This window comes from Marmota marmota, unplaced genomic scaffold, assembly GCF_001458135.2.
Source record: "Marmota marmota marmota unplaced genomic scaffold, marMar, whole genome shotgun sequence".
In the NCBI taxonomy this organism is placed as follows: domain Eukaryota; kingdom Metazoa; phylum Chordata; class Mammalia; order Rodentia; family Sciuridae; genus Marmota; species Marmota marmota.
In genome coordinates this window covers 6479925-6502717 of record NW_026000130.1, presented here as the reverse complement: position 1 = coordinate 6502717, position 22793 = coordinate 6479925, and the positions used below count along the sequence as shown (strand labels likewise).

The window sequence follows — 22793 nt, the reverse complement described above, 5'->3', positions numbered from 1 at the left end:
CAATCAATCAATCAATCAATCAATCAACAAACAAATAAATAAATGTATACAAAATACAATAACTTTTTTTTTTTTAAGTTTATCTTAATGATTCTGTTTCCTCAGTATACAGAGCCTCAGAATGTTCCAAAAAACCTTGGAGTGAATCTACAGATGCTAGATCAACTAACCAGAGTTCAGAACTTCCACAGGCTACTTTGAGGGATTATAACAAATGACTTATTCTGCCTTGGCAACAGATCAAACTGCCCTACCTATGCATCCACGCTACAAGGGAATCTGACTCAATCTGTATTAGCCAGTTGGTACTGTCAAGGAATGATAAACTGGCAGAACCCAAAAGAGCAGTAACGTGCACCAAAAGTTTAAAAAGTCCTAACTAATGCATCCAAGAAAGATTACTTCCATTCTCCTTGTCCATCCCCATCTAGATAACAAAAAAATGTATTAAAGGGGCTGGGGTTGTGGCTCGGTGGTAGAGATTTGCCTAGTATATGTGAGGCACTGGGTTCGATCCTCAGCACCACATAAAAATGAATAAACAAAATAAAGATTGCATCATCCATCTATAATTAAAAATATTTTTAAAAATTTTTGTTAATATTTGATGAATCTAGATAAAGTACATACAAGAATTTTTTAAATGTATGATTATTTGGAAATAATTTCAAACTTAGAAAAGATTGCATAAATAGTATAAGGAACAGCTATATATACCCATTTACTCAGATCTGCCTATTGTTAACAGTGTATCCATTTGTTTATTGTCATCTCTTTATCTCTTTATCTAACTATCCATATATTCCTTAAATTTTTTCTGGAAACACTTGGGATATACATCATGGCTCTTTACCCCTAAATATTCAGTATGTACTCCCTAAGAACAGGGATAATTTCTTACATAAATGCATGTAGTACAGTTATTGACTTCATAAATTTATATCAATATAATACCTTTATTTAATCTATTATCTACAATCCAATTTAATTTTTTTTTTAGTCATAGATGGACAGAATACCCTTATTTTATATATTTATTTTTATGTGGTGCTGAGGATCGAACCCAGTGCCTCACACATGCTAGGCAAGTGCTCTACGACTGAGCTACAACCCCAGCCCTACAATCCAATTTTTTGATGATGACCTTTATGATATTTCCCAGCTACAGTACTGAACCTATCTCAACACAAGTATTACCCTTAGCTGTCATGTCTCCTTACCACATGTTTCCAACACTGGCATTCCTGAGGGCAAAGTGTTGCCCAATTTTTTTCCTCTGTATAATTTCTGTTTTTTTCCCTTACTTGAAACTAATAAATAGTCCATAGGAAAATGTTTTAAGTTAAGATCGTGTAAATATCTGACTCCTCACCAACATTTCTAAACAGAAATACTCTATGCTATTTTTGCAGCATTTTGGCAAGTCTAAAATAATTAGAAAATAAAAAGTTTTAAAAAGTTAAAAATTAAAACCCTAGTTTCAATTCTACCACATTTATAAAGTCTTCAAGGTTAATATGAAAATCAGACAAATAAGAAAAACCTGTGCCTTTCACTTTTAAGATTATGGAAGATCAATATTTTTTTTCTCACTATACTTGCATCATTAAAAGTAAGTAACAAATGACTTTCCTTAATTGGGTACAATTTTAAAGTAATGCTACCACTGAACAGTTTTTCTTTAGGAATAAAACATCAATACAAACTAACATGTGAATTATAACTATAGGCCTATTTATGCAATCCAACTATGCTGCAAATCAGAATTATTAATTTTTACTACTACATGCAAATATATGTAAAAACACTAAAAGAAATTAAAAGTTCTCTCATCACTTACTCTCTAAATCAGAAATAATGAGGTTGTCATGAAGTTTCACAGCTCGATGTTGTTCTACTTCATCTTCAAGTTCAAAGATGGTTTCTTTCATGTCGCTCCGTTCTGTCTCTTTTTCCTCCAGTTCTGACCTTAATTTTTCTAATGTCATATTTAAATCTTCAATTTGTTTCTTAGCTTCTTCTTGGAAGGCTCGGTATTCATCTTCTACCTATAGAAAATTAAAAACCAGTTTAGAAAAGCAAAGTTTTTCTAAGATAAACTTTAGAACTTAAGTACACACCATTTCAAATGAAAGCTCAGTGTAACATGTTATACATAAACTAAAAAAAATCTGTAAAAACCATTAAAAAATGTGAGGGGCTGGGACTGTAGCTCAGTGTTAGAGTATCTGCCTTATACATTGAGGCACTGCGTTCGATCCTCAGTACCACATTAAAAAAAAAATAAGTAAATAAAGATATTGTGTCCATCTACAACTTAAAAAAAAAATTTTTTATTACTCCACAATACAAAATTTTACATAAATGTTTTAAAGCATAAAGTGTTGCAATATTGCCAAAAGAAATTATACTGATGTATCACAAACTTAAACAGGTTATTTAAGAGGATATTATAAATAAATTTTCCCTTCTTTGAAGTTTGGGCCAAACGCATGTATGTGATTAATGATTAACATGCTTTCTTGGGCTGGAGTTGTAACTCAGTGGTAGAGCGCTTGCCTAGCACATGTGAAGTACTGGGTTTGAACCTCAGCACCACATACATAGATACATAAATAAAATAAAGGTATTGTGTCCATCTACAACTAAAAATATATTTTTTAAATGTTCTCCTGAAAAAATGATTTGTGACCAAATCAAATAGAACATGAAAATAATTTTTTTTCAAATAAATGAATCATGGTGGCATGCATCTATATACCCAGATACGTTGGAGGCAGATTCAGAAGGATCACAAATTTGAGAACAGAGTGGGCAACTCAGAGACCCTATCTCAAAAAAAAAAAAAAAAAAAGGCTGGGGATACAGTTCAGTGGTACAGCCACCTGGGTTCCATCCTTTAAAAAAAAAAAAGGCAATTGATCAATCAATCAAATAGTGCCTTTACTGAAGTATTAGTTCATAGTGTCCATAGTGTCCCCTCAACATACATGCTCCAAGAAATAACACACATCTTCTAAACTGTATCTCTGAAAGTGATCATTTTAAAAATTAAAGTTATTAAAGTTTTAGCCAAAGATTTACTAATATTTTTCCCTTTAAAAATCATTTCACTTGGGCTGGGGTTGTGGCTCAATGGTAGAGCACTTGCCTAGCATTATGTGAGACACTGGGTTCAATTCTCAGCACTTCATGTAAATAAATAAGTAAAATAAAGGTCCATCAACAACTAATAAAGTTTTTTGTAAATCATTTCACTTAAACAAAAAATTAAATAAATAAAATGTGAGATAGGATAACTAGATAATCCCATGCAGCAACCACATCGGATAGAGCCTTGGCCCAAATATTAGTGACTCAGGGTAGCAGTTCTGACTGAGCCCTCATTATTATACTGCATGACTGTAAAATAGGGAGGTTTGGGTGGATAATCTCTAAGGTCTCTACCAGCAGTATATCCTAGCCTCCAAGAAACAGAAGCCCCTATAATCTACAAATACTTTAAATTCACAACAAAACTATTTGAAAAACTATAATTACAACAGGATAAGAAATGGCAGGCACTGCTGATCCTATAGACTAAAATACTGTGTTCTATCTATCTTATGCCAAAGTATATGATGAAGAAGTAGAATTCCATGACAGGCCTCATAGGCATACCTACAACTAGGCACTAATTCTGGTGTTATTAACTCTAGCCCCATCCTCTCACAGGAAAGAAAACAGTAGTGAAATGCAAGTGGAAATGACACTATTAAAAAAAAAAAACTTTTCATGCTATTCTAAAAAAACCATTCTCAAGCTTTAAAAAAAATACCTTAAAGAAAAACTAATGACACATTAAATAAATTCTCCTGGCTCTCAATAAGTATGCTGTGTAAGCTGTATAATGTTGAACATTAAACAATACCTTAGCAACAGTGTCCTGCAATCTATTAGCATCATTTCGGGTATGAGCCAGATCTTCCTGTAGGCTACTAGCCAAAGTCTCTGCTTTTTCTTTGTCCAGTCTAACACTCTCCAGGAGATCCTGAATATCAGATTTATCTCCAGAGTTATGGATAGAATATAGCTCAGCCACTTTCTGCTTTTCATTCTCTAGCTGGGCTTTCAGGCGATTCATCTCTATCTGGTCACTAGCCACTGTGGCTTTGTACTCCTCTAATGTGGCTGCCAAGGCTGCCTTGCCCTTCTGCTCAGATTCAATAATTCGCTCCATGTGGTGACTGCGTTCTTTGAGTGCACCTATCATTTCTTGAGCTTCCTTGTTGTCCTGTTCTGCCATTTTCAAAGTATTACTTAAATGCTGCTGAACACCTAGCAGCTGTTCTCGTTCAAAACGGGCATTCTCAGCTAAATCCATATAACGTTGTTCTAACTCCATATAACGTCCACTTTTTACATCTTCATCTATAACATAAGAAATGTGATGCTCATCTAGAAGGGAACGAAAATATTCAATCTGTCGACTAAAGTGTTCTAACTTATCACTTTGTTGACATAAGGATTCCATAAGAATGACTTTTTCCTCCCCAAGCCTTTCATTTTCACTATTCAGTTCTTGGGTAATCTGCTGTAAATCAGCTAGTTCTTGCAGAGTTGCTTGAAGTTCCTCACTCGTACTGTGCTGGTTCTCTTCCATCTGGTGTATTCGTTCTGTCAAGCAAGCAACAGACACCTCACTTGCATTCCCACTGCTCCCTTTCCGAGAGCGCTCTATGCTGGGGATGCCCTCTGACTCTGAAGATGATGGTGCATCCAGAGCATCATCGCTTGAAGTGAGGGGTTGGTAAACCTCACTGCATTCACTGTCTAGGTTGTCCATAGAGTTACTATGCTGATGGTCCATGAGCGTATTTTCATCCTGACTCAAGAGATCCTCCACTGACCCAGGGGCAGAGCCTTCCACTGAAGAAGTCAGAGTTCCTCCTCCATCACTCTGGTTACCAGTGGCAATTTCTGGGCTCAGGGACTGATAGCCAAATAATTTTTCGGAATTGTCTAACCTCTGCTCTAAGGAAAAGCCCAATGCATTCAACCTGTCCTTTAACATTCTGTTTTCATTTTTCAGCTGGTTGAGTTCTTCACGGATGGCAGTATTCTGTTCCTGCAACTGCAATAAAGTAGACTCCACATCAGTAGGCTGGTGAGCAATAATTGTTTCCTTCTCCTCAGATTTTTCATCGCCCTCAAAATGATCTTCATTAATGCCCAGCTGAGCACGCATGTCTCGAAGTTCATTTCTTAAATGTAAAATTTCCACATCTTTGGTCTTTGCCAGTGTGAGGAGATCTTTCACTTTGGCTTCCAAAGCAGCTTTGTCACTGATCTGATTGTCCGATTTAGACTTGCTCATTCGAACATCACATTCAGCAGTAATGCGACTGCGGGAACGTTTAGCCAAAGCTACATCATTAGCTCCCTGACCTGCAGAAGGTAGTTTTTTGCTCTGGTTTAGCCGAGTACGTTCACGTAATCTTTCTCTAGTAGAACTAGATTCTTTACTACCTGCAGAAGTGCTCCGCTTGGATGAAGTTGTGCCTGCATGTTTAAAACAAAGAATTTAAGGCAAAAATAGTAACAAAAAAAAAGCATATAATTCCTGCCCCACGTCTAATAAGATGGGAGCAAGGGATCTACACTTAATTTGAACATACATTAATCTTGACTTATACGATTAAGATCCAGTTTCCTCAAAATCAGAAATTTGTTCATCTTTCTGTGAGCAATGACAAAGAAGTTTTATAATTTTATACTTTAAAAGGATAAATTTTATGGAATGTAAATTATATCTCAATAAAGCTGCTACCTAATAAAGATGCACACATTAACTCAAATCCCAAGGCAGAGATTTAAACAGTGGGCCAGGGGCAAGTATTTTAGGGCAAGTTAGATGAAGATACTCTATGATTAGTCAGTCAAGTAGCAAACTAACTGCAGAAACAGGAGAGCAAGAAGGGAAAGACGGCTTTAGGATAAACAAAAAACCTAGGCAATAACTACAAAAATGATGACTAAAGTAAATACAAAAGGTTTCACATTATTGAATGCCACATAAATAGTAACAAAAATCATGACAATAGCTAGCACATATCATACACAATAACAATTCGGAGTGTGCTGGGGACACAGTTCAGAGGTAGAGTGTTTACTTAACATACACAAGGTCCTAGGTCCAATCCCCAGCACAATAAACATACAAAAGGGAAAAATAAAAAAAAACAACCTACCACCTCACAAACATAAATTTAAATAAGCCTCATTACTCTGAGGTTGATGCTATTATCACCCCATTTTACATTTTAATAAAAAGTCAGACTCAGAGATTTTAAAGAATTTACCCCACAGGTGATAATTGAACCAAGATTCAAAGCCAGGCAGTTTGGCTGCAGAATCTTCAACTTCACAGTTGGCTATATTACTTCTCATAGTAAAATAATGATGTGTTAATGTTAAATGATGATGATGCATTAATCAAACCTGCTACAAATCACACTCTTTTTACTAGGCCTGGTGGTACATGCCTGTAATCCCAGCAGCTTGGGAGACTAAACCAGGAGGATCCCAAGTTCAAGGCTACCCTCAGCAACCTAATGAGACTGTCTCAAAATAAAAAAATAATAATAATTTTTAAAAGGGGTGGGGATGTAGCTCAGTGGTAGAGCATCACTGGGTTCAATATCTAATATCAAAAAAATAAATACACAAACAATCACTCTTTCTTTTTTTGTGGGGGTGTGGGGGACCAGGGATTAAACTCATTGAGCCACATCCCCATCCCTATTTTGTACTTTTTTAAAAAAAATATTTTTTTAGTTGTTGATGGACTTTATTTTATTTCTTTATATATGGTGCTGAGACTCGAACTCACTGCCTCACACATGCTAGGCAAGTGCTCTATCACTGAGCTACAACTCCAGCCCCCCTATTTTGTATTCTATTTAGAGATAGGGTCTCACAGAGTTGCTTAGCACCTTGCTTTTGCTGAGGCTGGCTTTGAACTCCTGATTCTCCTGCCTCAGCCTCCTGAGCCACTGGGATTACAGGTGTACACTACCTGTCTGGCCAAACTCTTTCTTAACTACTAAAATTTTAAACCTCTGAAAGCAATCGACATGATCATTTAATTTTAAAAAAATATGTTTAAATATCTATAAACACCTAAGTAATAGGATATTCTTTACTCTTAAAAATAAAACCTAGATCTAATCTATGTATTTCTAAAGAACTTTCATATGTTGGTCACCAAGATTATAGAGATAACAGGGATGAGTGATCTCTGTGATATATGCAGATGGCCACTAATTTTGCCTTGACCAGATACAGAGGAGGAGAAGGAATTCAAGCTGGCCATGAAACAGACAAAGATAAGAAAGTATAAGCAAGCATGCACACCAAAAGGTAAGTTGACATAGTTAACAGAACCTACACGGAACGCATATACTATCTACACAGCCCTGAACCAGGCAGAATTCAGTGAGTCACCACAAGTCAACAGATTCTTGAGCAGGGAATAAACATAAGGGAAAAAGTTTTTTTATGGAAACTCATTAAGAAGATACTATCTACAACAAACAAGGAAGAAAGAGCAGTAGAAGACAGATGTGGGAAGATAAAGTAGTAAAAGTAAAGGGGGCCTATACTAGGGGGGTAGCAGTAAGAATGAGACAGGACAATAAATCTGTGACAGATTTTGAAGGCAGATGACAGGATTAGGAGAAACAAGTACAAATGGAGACCCAAAGAGGAAAAGGATGGCATAACTTTTCTCCAACAACATTAATTCTTGTTCCATTTTTTCTTTTTTTTTTAATATTTATTTTTTAGTTGGTCACAATATCTTTATTTATTTATTTATTTTTATGTGGTGCTGAGGATCGAACCCAGGGCCTCGCACGTGCTAGGTGACCACTCTACCGCTGAGCCACAACCCCAGCCCCAAGTTTTGTTCCATTTTCTATAAATGGTACCATTGTCCTTCTTATCTAAACCAAAAACCTCGCCAAAAAACAAAGATGTGAATGGCTGAAAAATGAAAGAAAAGGAGCCCAGAATGAAAACAAGGATTGATAATGTCCCCCAAATGAAAAGAGAAATAAAGAGGAGAGAAGAAAATGCAGAACAAGAACAAGAGAAATTCCCCTCCTGGGATTACAGTAATGAGCGTTACAGCAGAACAGTCTGAACTAGAACTGGCGCACTGAAATCAAACAGCCTTAGGGAAGTCTCTGGGAATAGGTAAAGGCAGAGCAGATAAAGAATTAAGAGTACTGCTAAGGGTACACTGTGCCACCCCCTACCACCATCACTGCAAATTTATATATTGAAGCCCTAACGTCTAGAACCTCAGAATGCAACTGCATTTGCAGACAGGGTAAGTGAGTTGGTTAAAGAAGTAATAAAGTTAGGATAAGACTGTTACAGTGGGCCCTAAACCAGCATGTCTGATGTCCTTGTAGAAGGTATTTGGACACAGGCAAAGGACCGGCCACATGGGAACATAGTGAAAAATCAGTCATCTGCAAGCTAAGGAGAGAGACCCCAGGAAAAACCAAACCTGCCAACACCTTGATCTTCAGATTTCAGAATTGTAAGAAAATAAATTTCTGGTCTGGGCACAGTGATACACACCTGTAATACCAGCAGCTTGGCTGAGGCAGGAAGACTGCAAGTTCAAGACCAGTCTCAGCAACTTAGTTAGGCCCTAAGCAACTCAGAGAGGACCTGTCTCTAATAAAATATAATAAAAGGGCTGGGGATGTGGTCACAATATCTTTATTTATTTATTTATTTATTTATTTCCCTGGGTTCAATCCCCAATACCAAAGAAAATAAATTTCTGTTGTGTAAGCAAATCAGTCTATGGTACTTTGTTATGGTGGCCCTAGCAGACTAACACAGATGTACAAACCCATATTAGGGTCACTGTTCCAGGGAGGCGATAACTGAATCCTGAGGTCAGGTGATAATGGTCAGAAAGGAATCACATATGCAAAACCTATGGAATCTCTCCCAATACAACTCTAAAGATTAGAAATGGGAAAAGACACAAATAATCAATAGAGTATTTAATTTACTGTTTCTTTTTTACCATAAAAGCTAGAGTACTAAATGTAGTCATGACCCCAGGGTAAAAGACCAAAAGTTCAGTGTTGCTCCACCACCAAGTCTGCATCAAAGGCCTAGTACAAAATGGGTCCCCAGTAAACATTCATTGAGTAAATTAATGCATGGCCTTTGGCAAGATACTTAAACTTGGCTTAAGTATAGCTTTCTTGTCTCTAAAAATGAAGATAATAACAGTCTTTCCTTCATAGGGCTGCAGTTAAGGATAAAATGAACTAATGCCTATAAAAAGTAAGGACTGAAATATTCCATCTTGTTAATCATACCACAGCACTATTAAAATGAACGGTGGGGTGTCATCTGTGATGAAAGAAACAACCTGCAGAAGGTCAAATCGAATGAATGAGGGGAAACAGTAAACCTGGGCTAGGAAAGTCTAACACACACAACAGTGGATAATAGCCTAAGTGATGTCATGATGACAGAAGAGGTTCTGGAGTAATTTTTGCCAACTTACTTTTATAAACTTTACTACAATCATATGATCTTATGGAAGCCTTGAAGTTTTTTGTTTTCTGAGTATAAAAAGCAAAATATAATAGCATTCCTCCTTAAACTGTAGAATGAGTAAATTTATCAATTCTAGCAAATCTAAAAACAGCTGCCATTTAATTTGAATGATCAATCTAGGTACCAATCAATAAAGGCTTACATCACAGAATGATGGACAATAAGTCTATCACACCACAACACATAAAAGAGTCTTTTTTTAAAATATTTTTTTAGTGATAGATGGATATAATACCTTTTATTTATTTATTTATTTATTTATTTTTATGTGGTGCTGAGGATCAAACCCAGTGCCTCACATGTGCCAGGCAAGAGCTCTACCACTGTGTCACAACCCCAGCCCCAGGTGTCTTGCTTTTGTTTATTTATTTTTTAAAAAGGAATCTGAATCTGTCCTATCAGGGCTCTAGGTCTAATGCCATTTACAGTGAATAGAGAGGACAAAGGGTAATACTCAAGGACATCATGAGAATGTTCTGATATCAAAAATTTGATATTAGGAAATACTGCAGGTCAAAGGTCAGTTTCTATAAAAATTAAACTGCAAAAAAAGGAGGGGTTAACCTATAGATTTAAAAAAGCAGACTTAAGACACACATCAGCCAATTACTGTATATGGCCCTTAAGTGAATCCTGTCACGAATAAAAACAGTTTTAAAAAAAAATTTAGAGGTGAAAATCTAGCATTTACTAATTTTTGATTTAAAGAATAATTAATAATTATTTTAAGAAATGATAATGGTATTGTGATTATGTTTTTAAAAGAAATCTTTATCTTTCAAAAATAATTAAATATTTATGGATGAAATTATATCATGTCTGGAAATAACTTCAAATTTTATTATTAAGGATTAGGAATGTAGTGCTTGCTTAGCATAAGCAAGGCGCTGAGTTCAATCCCCATCACTAAAAATAAATAAATAAAATAAGTGGGAAGGATGGTTATTAAGGACCTAAGAATGGTTATGAATTGATAAAGATAATGAGTACAACATGTCTACTTTTGCATATGTTTGAAATTTTTCTCTTTTCTTTTTAATTGTTTCGTAATTAGATGGAATGCCCCAAACAATAATGCACACTATGCCTACTCAAACAAAAGGCAATCAATATCTCAAACTGGAGGGGAAGGGGAAATACTGGGGAATGATACTAGCCAAATTATATTGTTATGCTGGATGTATGTATGAATATGTAACAACAAATGCCACCATTATGTACAACTATAATATACCAATTAAAAAAAAATGGGAAAAAAATCCAGACTGAATGCCATACCTGTGCTAATCTTGGACTTGTTCTCCACGGTGGTCATGGCAGGGGCAGATGCTGAAGGTGCTGCAGATGGGCAAGTACTTTTCTTTCCTTTAACACCATTAGTCACTGTTACCCCTCCAGCCATTCCAGCTAAAAGGTCATCACTACTCTTGGTCTAGAAGCAACAGAAAATAAAAACTAGATGAAGCAAGATTAAATATTTCAAGATTAAACAAAGTTCTTTACTTTTATACTGATTTTAAGAGCTATATAAAGACGTTCATTCATTTTGTAAGCAGTAGCCCATACTGTGCTATAGAAACAAAATCTTTTTATGGTTTCTAAACAATCATACAGTTTTATTTTAAGACACTAAAATCATAACATGTAATCAAAGATTTTATGGATGCCTGCTGTGCACCCATATATACCAGATTCAGTGAGGGCTGGGAAGAAGTAAAGACATCATCCTTGTTACTGTCATCTCGGACATGACTCATAAAGAGGAATCTTCTCAGTGAAACCACATGGGCATCTCAAGACAGTTCTATACTGCCACAGAAAGTGTCACCTTGAAATTTCTAGGGATCATTGAGAGGCAAATAATCTTCACCACTCTAAAGTGACTCACTGAAAATAATATCTAAAAGAAATTATTCCTAAATTTATCTTTCTTATGTAGTTCTCTAAGAGTCAAACTTATATCAAAATTAAAAGAAAAACATTGAAGGGGCTGAATTGTGGCTCAGTGGTAGAGCACTTGCCTCGCATGCATGAAGCATTGGGTTCGAGCCTCAGCACCGCATAAAAATAAATAAAATAATGTATCCATCTACAATGAAAAAAATATTTTAAAAAAAAACACTGAAAGGACATCCTCTGTTTAAGCCTGGGTAATATATTAATTAAAATTAGAAACTTCATTGTTAAAGCAAGGGTTAGCCCGTCTCAATGATTACACCCCTTGAGAAAGACCATTTGTGACATTTCTTCATCTTTTATAAAGATGACTAAAAATAACACTATGAATAATGGAACAGGATTTAAAATTTTTATTTTAAAAAAATAGTGAAGAAATTTGTTTTTATTTCTCCTATAAATGAGAGAGAACATAGGAGTTAAAAAGCTGTAGAATAAAGAAAACCTACTTTTTTTCCTTTATCAAGACAGGGTCTCACTATGTTGCACAGGTGGGCCTACATTCATGATCCTTCTGCCTCAGCCTCCCAAGGATCTGGGATTATAGGCACGCGCCATTGCACCTGGCTAGAAAAACTACATTTAATAAAACTACATTTAAATAAAGTACTGGAAAACTTTTCCTCTTTAAGGTGAAGGTACAAGTTGGCCAAGTAATTTATACTGTCTTAATCTATACACAGCCATGCTCTCTTAGTTAGATAATGATAAGTTCATTTCTACAAATTAAAGTGGTTCACAAGTAACTAATTTCTAAAGACTCTTTCAGTTCTAAATGTCAGTGATTCCATATGGAAATTTTGGTTTTCAGCACTCACTTATGGAAATTATAATACAGTATCATTAATTTGGTCAAAATATCTTATTTAAAAAGAGTCAGAGGGGTTGGTAGAGTAACTCAGTGGTATAGCACTTTCCTAGAATGCTCAAGGGCCTGGGTTGATTCCAGGCTGGGTGCAGTGGTACATGCCTGAAATCCCAGCAGCTCAGTCCATTAAGAAACTAATTTACAAAAAAAATAAAATAAAATAAGGCAGAAAAGGCATCAATGTTTTCAAAAAATTAAATAGAATTAAATTGTGGGAATTTAGGGTTGTCACATTATGAAAAATCTAGAACATCTAGAATAAAAAGGAAAGAAGACATTGCATTGTTTATTCTACAAGACTTGTTTCTGCTAAAGAAAACTGGCCATCAACTAATATGCCAAAAAATTCAAATGGAATCCCCTTTCTTGTCAATACACCTTCATCCATTAGCCAGTATATGAATTCAACATAAATCATTTTCTGTTGTTGTTAATTAAATTTACCTTTCAACTAATTTTTCTTCTTCCTTAAGTTAAATTTTCCTTTTATAATAATTAATCTGAAAACACTCTACATAATCATGTGGAAAAATGGCTTAATTGTCACACTTCTCTGGTTACAATTTGGCTTTGGGCAATGGTAAGGTTAAACACACCGTGGGGCACCAAATCACAAACTCTAATAGTAATTCAGATCTCATAGTACTGGCAAAAGTAAACCAGTGAAACAAGGTAAAGAGCCAAGGGAGGGGACGTAGTATTTGCCTAACATGTGTGAGTTCAATTCTAGTACCACACACATACATACACATACAAAAAGAGTCCATTAAGAAACTAATTTACAAAAAAAAAAATAATAATAATAGAAACTAATTTACAGCCAGGGGTGTGGCTGCAATGGATCTGTGGATTGCAAGTTCTATGCCAGCCTCAGCAACTCAGTGAGAGCCTGTCTTAAAAATTAAAAAGGAATAGGGATATAGTTCAGTGGTAAAGTGTCCCTGAATTTAATCCCAAGTACAAAAAAAAAAAAAAAAGAATGAAACATTACAGCCAAAGAAGCAGCGCAGAAAACATGGGTTTTCAAGTAAATGGTGCTAGACCCAGTGCATATTTTTTAAAAAGGTCTATTTCACACCATATCAAAAATAAAATCCAAGATCTTCTACATGACTCAAAATCCTAAATTACAAATAACTGATCAATATGAACACATAAAAATTAAAAATCTTAAAACAAATTTTTAATTTAAAAAAGTTTTAAAACTCTTAGCATGTCAAAAAAGAAACCATAAAATAAAAAATAAAAAAATTTAAATAAAACAAAAACTGGGGATTAAGGTATCATTTGTCATCTATCAGACTGGCAAAATGAAAAGTATAAAAACACACTCTTTTGGGAATAAAGTAGAAAAAAAGGTACACTTTTAAACTGCAGGTGGGAACCACCTTGATGTAAAAACTACATATGCATACACATTTTGCCTAGTAATAGCACATACAGAGTTTTAACCTGAAGTTATACCTCAATAATACAAAATATATATATGCACAAGGTTATTCATTATAGTGTTGTTTCTGGTTGTAAAAGACTGGTATACCTTACGAGCCTATATACAGTAAAGTGCATGTAGTATACTTTAATGACCAAAATGAAGTACTAAACAGCTAGAGAAAAAGAATAGAATTAGCTGGGTGCAGTGGCACATGCCTGTAATCCCAGCAGCTCAGGAGGCTAAGACAGGAGAATTGAGAGTTCAAAGCCAGCCTCAGCAAAAGCAAGGCACTAAGCAACTCAGGAAGACCTGAAAGGAAAATAAAAAGAGAAACAGAAAAAAAGAGAAACAGAGACAAGATGCAGAGGCCAGCAGAGGCCAGAAAAGAAGTAGCTCCTTGTCCAAGGGGCCATATTTATTTATACCAATAGGTTACATTAGGTCATTAATACCATAACTACATTATTGTTTCAATTACATTCCACAGTTACAATATGTAATGTCAGGAGTTTGTGCAGCTCTCAAGAAAGTCCACTGTATAAAGTTAACTGTTAGATGGGCAGATCCAGAAGCACCAGAGCTTGGTGAAACACTGAAGTTATCTAGCAAGCAAGTTCCTTTACTCCTAGGAGCTATGTGCCTGCAATCGAGGTTGAATGAGGCTCTAGCACAGAGGCTTCTCAAGCAGGGCATTGCCATACCAGTTAGATATTGCACATATATTTAGTTATTTTACCAGATCCTAGGAGAGACTGCAGGGCATTCTAAGGGTGGGAAACAGAGCCCCTGTTGCCCGCCTCCCCAGGAATTTGCTCACCAGGGGACTGCTTCCCTGTACATTTCCACAGTCAGAATCACTACAGAGATCCTATCTCTAAATAAAATACAAAATAGGGCTGGGGATGTGGCTCAGTGGTAGAGTGCCCCTGAGTACAATCCCTGGTACCCAAAAAAAAAGCAAGATTGCTGAAGTTGGTATAGAGACTTTTCTAGAATAAATTAAGTGAAAATAAGCGAATTACAAAAAAACTAAATAAGTATGTATCTGTGTATTTATGTAAAAAATAACACTGGAAGGATAAATGGAAACCAAACTGTTTACCTCCAGGGAGCAGGAACAGAGCAAGATAAAATGGAGAGTGGCACACCCCTACAATCCCAGAGGCTCAGGAGAATTGCCAGTTCAAAGCCAGCCTCAGCAATTGCAAGGCGCTAAGCAACTCAGTGAGACCCTGTATCTAAATAAAATACAAAATTGGACTGGGGATGTGGCTCAGTGGCCGAGTGCCCCAGAGTTCAGTCCCCAGTACCAAAAAAAGAGAAGGAATAGAGGAAGAAAGAGGCACTTGTCTGAATATGTCTTCCCATGTAGTTCTGAAACTATGTTAGTGCTTCATTTACTCAAAATAAATCAATTAAAGTAACATTGGCAGAGGGCTAAAACAGAATATGGGAGAAACAAGTAGCACTAACTATATTTCAAATTAATTACAGAACCCAAGAATCTTCTGAACACAGCATTGTTTTTAAAATATATTTTTTTTAGTTATACATGAGCACGATATCTTTATTCTATTTATTTTTATGTGGTGTTGAGGATCGAACCCAGTGCCTCACATATGTGAGGCAAGTGCTCTACCACTGAGCCACAACCCCAGCCCATGAACACAGCATTCTGATCATGAATCTTCAAACTCTCAAGCCAAAACCTAAAAAGTGTAAATGAATTTTTTAAAACCACTGAGCTACATTCCCAGCCCTTTTTATTCTTTTATTTTGAGACACAGTCTTACTAAATTGCTGAGGCTAGTCTTGAATTTGTAATACTCCTACCTCAGCCTCTCAAGTCCCTGGGATTATAGGTATGTGCCACAGCATCAGGCATGGATAAATGAATACTGAACTTTTGTTGATAGAATCGGTTTTTTCACAGTATGGAACAGCAGTTCCAAAATTATTTTCTATACATTCTAGGATTAAGAATTTAAGTATGTATATTGTAGATAACAGAAAAGGTTATTATGACTCAAGTCCTTGGAAGTGGAAGTATCAGTATGAACTAATACATTTTAAAAGAGAAACACAAAAATTAGTGTGTGTGTGTGTGTGTGTGTTCGTTTCCCAAAAGCAATGAGCACATCTAACTTTCAGATCTTGGTTTTTATGTTCTATCTCCCACTAAAAGGAACAAGGCCTCTTTTAAGAAATGGTTGATTCTAAGCCTGGGGCTGGAAAAGTGCAAAACTTTCTGTGCCAGAAACTGAGAAAGGTTTCAAAGAATAATAGGAACATGTCAAAAGGATGCTTGAACCAACATGAAGCCACTCCCACTGGATAAGTCAGGGACAATGTGAGCCTCAAAATAATTATGTTAAAAACAATTTATAACTGAGTCCACCATGAATTCTCACTAATACAAATTAACACAAAAGTACAGGGTGGCTGGGGGGTAAACTCCTCCTTAGAATGGAAAGCCAACTACTTAATGTTTAAGGAATAATGGAGTCAGAAAATTATGATTTGGCAAAAATCATAGTAATAATTGATTCTGTAAAGAATTATCCCAAAATGCTAAAAATAGGGTAAAAGCATAGTGAAAAAGAAAATACACAGTTTCAAAACAAAACATAGTAGTCCAACAGGTGAGAAACCTACACTATATTATCTATCTTAACCAATGCAAGCAAATATTCCCAGTAATGGAACAGACCAAAGCTACCTGCTCTCAGAAATGCTACATCAAGGACACCTCACTTCTGTGGTATTTCAGGCAAAAACTTGATTAAAAGGAAATAGTGACACACCCAACTGAGAGGCAGTCTACCAAAGAGCTAGTCTGTACTCTTTAAAAATTCCTGAACTGAGGAACCATTTCAAACTCCTAAATATAATACCTGATTTTGAACTGGATCCTGGACCAAAAAAAAAAAAATTTTTTTTTCCTTTTTTCAATAATGAATGATAGCAGAATTGATGAAATTTAATACATTAGATTCTAGCATTTTATCGATGTTAATTTCCTGATTTTATAATTAATTATAGCTACATAAAACAATGTCCTTGTTTTTTAAGAAATATACTCTAAAATATTTAGCAGTAAAGAACCATCAGGTCTACTATTTACACTCAGTTTTTAAAAAACATAAATTGTGTGTGTGTGTACATGTATGTATATGTATGAAGAGGAAAACATGTAATCATGATAAAAGATTAACATGTAGGGAATCTTGATAAAGGATATTACTGGAGAACCAGGTATGGTGGTACATGACTAGAGTGCCAGCTACTAGAGAAGGAACAGGAGGATGGCCTAAGCCTGGAAATTTTAGGTCAGCCTGGGAAACAAGGTGAAACCCTATCTCTTTAAAAAACAAAAGAAAAGAAAAAGAGATATGAAAATGTGCTCAATCTCACTGTAATAATGTAAATGAAAATTAAAGCTACTGTCACTTTGCAATGATTCGTTAAGCTCAATACCTATGCTTTGTAAACTTTGTATGTAAGCTATGAAGCAACAAAAAAGTAAAAACATCTCTGTACTTTCCAGCTTGTATTTTTCACTAAGTTACTGGTAGATTTGCTGGTTTTTTTCCCTTATTTCTTTTAGTTTTGCTACAAGATTCTGTAAATACATGTGCACTCCTACACATAAACACTCCCCATCAGCAACAGTCCAAAACCATGAAATTGATGAAGGACCATTTTTAGCCTACTTTTTAATAACAGATGCAAATTGCAAATCATTTGTTAAAAATATTTCAGATAAAAATAATGAAATACTACAATCGAAAAACACATACTTCTCAAGGTCAGGACTTAAGTTTCTCAGTCTACATCTTAAGCTCAAATTTACCTTTCATCGAGCTTTACCTTTCAAATTTAAGAGATGGATTGTTCAGATGGTTAACAATGAGCCACACCTTTAGCCCTAATAACTTTTATACTACAGATTATGATCATAAAAAGATAAATCACAAATAGTCATTGAAAGTTACCAATTACTTAGATTGTGACTGAAGCTTATTAATTCACATTTATCAATTTTTAGGAAAAAATATTCTCCAGAATAAAGAAAAAGTTTATTACCTCTATAAGCACTAACCATCAACTCCTGACTAGTATACAAAAACCCTGAAAGGTACAGAGGTTTGGAGACTACCTCAACATGGAAAAGAATCCTCTCTACTGACTATGACAAAGAATTAAACCAGATGTCACAGCTCCTGAAAAGAGTGAGTACAACCTGCCCAAAACTCAACATGAACAGCAGCAGTACTTCATTTTATACTTACAAAAGCCTTAATCATTAGTGAGGTCTTCTGGATCAAGTGTCCTTTCTCCTCTCAACTAGTTCTAGCTTCAAACAACATTTGAAATAAAACAAGTGGAAAAATGCATATTGTAAGAAAGAGATTGTGAGAATATTGAGCAGTGACAGATACATAAGTTTGGGTGTCTACACATGAATAGACGAGTGTGTGTACAAGGTGTCTAAATAATTAAAAGCTAAACACTGGTTAATCATCAATATTCCATCATAGTTACAGGAATTCATGCTGTGAGTGGCAGCATGTGCCAAGAAAAGATGAAATAAGAAAACTCAGAAAAATAAAATAACACTCAAATATGAAAAGTCTCAAAGCACCCTGTCCTTTTTTTGTAGTGCTAGGTAATCAATCCTGGGACTTCAAACATGCTCAATTAGCACTCTAGAACTGATCTACACCCACAGGCCCTCAAAGCCCATGAATATTTTCAATTTTTCTGTTCATTTTCATAATTTTCTTCTTTCCTTCTGTCTCTTCTTACTTCAATTTCTAATCAATAACTTCCCCCACCCTCTTTTTAAGATGAAAATAATTGCTCCAATCCCTGGCAAAATGTTTCGAAATAATTTTACTTCTCACCTGACCTTTCCCACTAACTACACCACACACGCACACACACACGCGCGCACACACACACACATACACACATATACACACACACCCTTACTTACACAAACCTGCCAAAGTAGCAAACAGCCAAAGGTATGAACAGCAGGCATGTACTGGCAAGAGCAGGTATACATTCTGCTTTATAATGGAAACATACTAACTGTTTAAGACCAAACTACCAGCAATTCCAGATCCACACCTCAGAAGAGGTACCATGCCTGCTCAGTGCACAGTCCATAGTAAATCTTCAAAGACACTGCTTGCCACAGATGAAGAGGCCACAGAAGGAAGGCAGCAATGCACATCCAATGCCAACATTTCAACCTGTTCTTCCAGTCACATAAATAACAGGTCACTCAGTCACACAGGTACTCCACTCTGAAGCTAGCCCCAGTAACTGAGTAACTAGTTACATCAGAAATGCCACATATCTTACAAAAAAGAGTGGTGGCACTGCTACCAAGGAAATACTTCTGGATGTTGATTCAGCTAACAGAAATAGGGCAAAGGTCTATTCCTGGTACCATCCTTCAGGCCATAGGATAACTACTAGCAATTCATTAGGACTACAGCAAGAAGAAAAATTGAGGGCTTCTTTAAACCTATAGAATTAGTCTGGGTTCATCTGCAACAATCTTTCTTTTTTTTCTTTTTAAGGCAGCAAAATACAATAGACACTAGTATGGCAGTATGTATAAACCTGGATGTGTAACCAATGTGAATCTGCAATCTGTATGTGTGGTAAAAATGGGAGTTCATAACCCACTTGAATCAAATGTATGAAATATGATATGTCAAGAGCATTGTAATGTTTTGAACAACCAATCCAAAAAAAAAAAAAAAAAAAAACGGGCTGGGGATAAGCTCACAGATAGCATGTTCCCAGTACAAAAAAAAAGAAAAGAAAAAGAAATTTTTTTCACCTTTATTCTATTTATTTATTTTTATGTGGTGCTGAGGATCGAACTCAGGGCCCTCACACTTGCTAGGCAAGTGTTCTCCCACTGAACTACAGTCTCAGCCCAGATGCAACAATCTTGGAACAGAAAAACCAGCATTTCCTGCTAGATCTTTCAACACATATAAGGAAGTTCCTCATGAGCTATTCCTCTGAGGTGCTTCTTAAAATAATTAATTCATAATCTATCCAGTCTCTGACAAACAAAAGACTTTTAAATGGATCATGTTTCTGGCCATACTTGGTTTTTTTCCCTATCAGACTAGCACAAACCCCCTTCTGGCTTTCTGCATACAGGCAAAATTTCTACCCAAAACTCAACAACCCTAAAACAAAAAAATGAAGAACAGAACAAATTAACTTTTGAGATAGCTAGAATACTGTGGATTTCTGTGCAATAATGTCAAAGACTGGACCAGCAAGTAAGTGTCATGGAGCAAGCTTATCCCTTGGATGGCCCAAATAACATCGACACTAAGAACACCCCATGGGAAAACTCCTCAATCCTGGGCTAGAGAAAAGTTCCTAGATCTAACTAATAAAAATGCTACTGCCTGGGATGTATAGCTCAGTGCTAGAGTACTTGCCTAATATGCACAAGGCCCTGGGTTCAATCCCTAGCACCACAAGGGGTGAGGGGGAGCTCTACTAAGCATTGCCTTGTGCCAAGCTCTGGGCCATCCACATTCATACATTCCCTCATTTAATGATGACCACAGTCCTATGAAACAGGTACTAAGCTCAGGTCTGTTTTTCCCAACACCCATGGTCTAATTACTATGCTATACAAAAAAAAAGAAAAATTATTCTGGTCTATAAGGAGTTTAAAGGAAACTAATTATGCTCTTACTAAATTAAAATCCCCAATTTTAACTAGGGTTAATACTAGATCAGATGGAAATACCAGAGAAAAAGAACATTTTATGTGTGTAAAGGGGCTAAGAACTCCTGTCTAGGGATCATGGGAATGCTATAACCAGTCATGCTTTAAGATTTGGTTTACACATTCTATTCACAAAACCTTCCCAGGCAAGAAACAATATCTTCCTACTTGAAATTACTACTACTTCCCTAGGACATATGACATTTTCCACTCATTTCAGTTATTCATATTTGTACCTTACCTCCATCCTTTACTTCACAAGCTCCCTGAAGGCTGACTTTACTCCTAGCTCACACGAGCACAACACCCTGCACAAGGCACCCTCAATTATTATTTATTTTTTAGTTGTCAAAGGACATACATTTATTTATTTATTTGTTTGTTTGTTTGTTTGTTTTTAGTTGTAGTTGGGCCCAATACCTTTATTTATTTATTTTTATGTGGTGCTAAGGATCAAACCCAGGGCCTAGCACACGCTAGGGAAGCACTCTAATGCTGAGCCACAACCCCAGCCATATTTTATTTATTTATATGTGATGCTGAGAATCGAACCCAGTGCCTAGCACAAGCTAGGCAAGTGCTCTACCACTGAGCCACAACCCCAGCCCTGACCCTCTCAATTATTTGTTTCACACTATTATTTAGATCATTCATAAAACCAAAACACCAATTAAGGCCAGCTACTATAAGCTCTCTTCAAAGGCTGTGTGTTCTGAGTGCCAGGAAAGGACAACTCCTAAATAACATGTATTTAATAAATCCAAGGTCATATTAAAATATATCCCTCCTAAAATCCATGAGAATACCTTTGACAGTGATGCTGCTGTTCCAGATTTTACAAGTTTGCCTCCTGTAGATGCTGAAGAGCTGTTTTCAGACTTAATTTTTTCTACTGTTTGTGTTTTACTTGTTCCAGACAGTTTAGGCACTGAGCCAACACTCCTGCTTGCTTTCTTCATTCTGGGATGCCTCTCCGTGATGCATTTACAATCAAATCTGCAGAAAGAAATGGCATAATGGCATTACACTGAGAAAACTGGAAGAGAGCTCTTTAAGTTTTTGTTTTTAAAGAAATTTACCATGTGATAAGTAAGATTGTAAATGTTGAAAAATTCTTAGATTTGCTTATCAGAATGAGTCCTATTTTCAAGGCTTCCTCCGTGAATATTACTTTTTGTTGTTGTTGTTGTTTTGGTATTGAACCCAGGGTACTTTACCACTGAGCTACATCCCTGGCCCTTTTCTATTTTTTAATTTTGAGTTAGGGTTTCACTAAGTTGCTAAGGCTGGCCTTGAACTTGGAATCGTCCTGCATCTGCCTTACAAGTAATTGGGATTATAGGCATGGCTTGACTACTACTAATTTTAAATTATTTTGTGGATTCTAGTTCATTCAGTAAAAAGAATATCCTATTATATGCAGTGCCGGCGTACAAATTGTCTTCAGCATTTAACAAAGCAATAATCATCCTTTTTACATTTTTTTTAGTTGATGAACCTTTATTTTATTCATTTATTTATATGAATTGCTGAGATTGGAACCCAGTGTCTTACCCATATGAGGCAAGTGCTCTACCACTTAGCCACAATCCCAGCTTAGCAATAATCATCTTGACATTTGGGAATTAGCCATTCTGTGGGAGTGATCATACTTTTCAAATTATCTAGCAAAATTCTAATTTCAGATATTTGTTGTGATATTCCCATATCAGCCAGCAGAATATCCCAGAAATCCCAACATTCAGAATCTAAATATATTCTCCAGCATACCTTTTTTATTAAGAGGCAGCACAGAAATTCTTTATCAAAGCATTAGCCTCAATTATTGGTTCAGGAAATAAGGCCATTTTACTTATCTGTATGGCATATAACAATTCTTCCACATAAGTGGTATATAATTGATCACAGCTAAGAGGACTTGGAATAACACACAAAACTGAAGCCAAATTTAAGTCCTTAAATATACATTTGTTAACTGAGCTAGAAGAACAGTCTGTATAATAACATCACATTATGAAAGATACCTTGCCTAGATCATTTTGGACAGGCTAATATAATTAACAAAATGAAAGACTATTTTGAGCATGAGGTGATTTTATGTACCATGATGACTCTAAGAA

The 22793-nt window shown here is 35.8% G+C and overlaps 1 protein-coding gene across 1 annotated transcript in view; it reads right to left on the bottom strand.

The window, feature by feature from the left end:
• The window catches only part of Specc1l (sperm antigen with calponin homology and coiled-coil domains 1 like), a 147747-nt gene that overhangs the window by 92703 nt on the left and 32251 nt on the right, over positions 1-22793 (bottom strand). The window contains exons 2-5 of the mRNA XM_048784893.1: positions 21480-21669; positions 10915-11068; positions 3911-5541; positions 1841-2048 (exon numbers count right to left, since the gene is read on the bottom strand). Coding sequence (XP_048640850.1) covers positions 1841-2048; positions 3911-5541; positions 10915-11068; positions 21480-21632 — 2146 coding nt within the window. The 5' untranslated portion in view covers positions 21633-21669. The remainder of the gene's footprint in view (positions 1-1840; positions 2049-3910; positions 5542-10914; positions 11069-21479; positions 21670-22793) is intronic.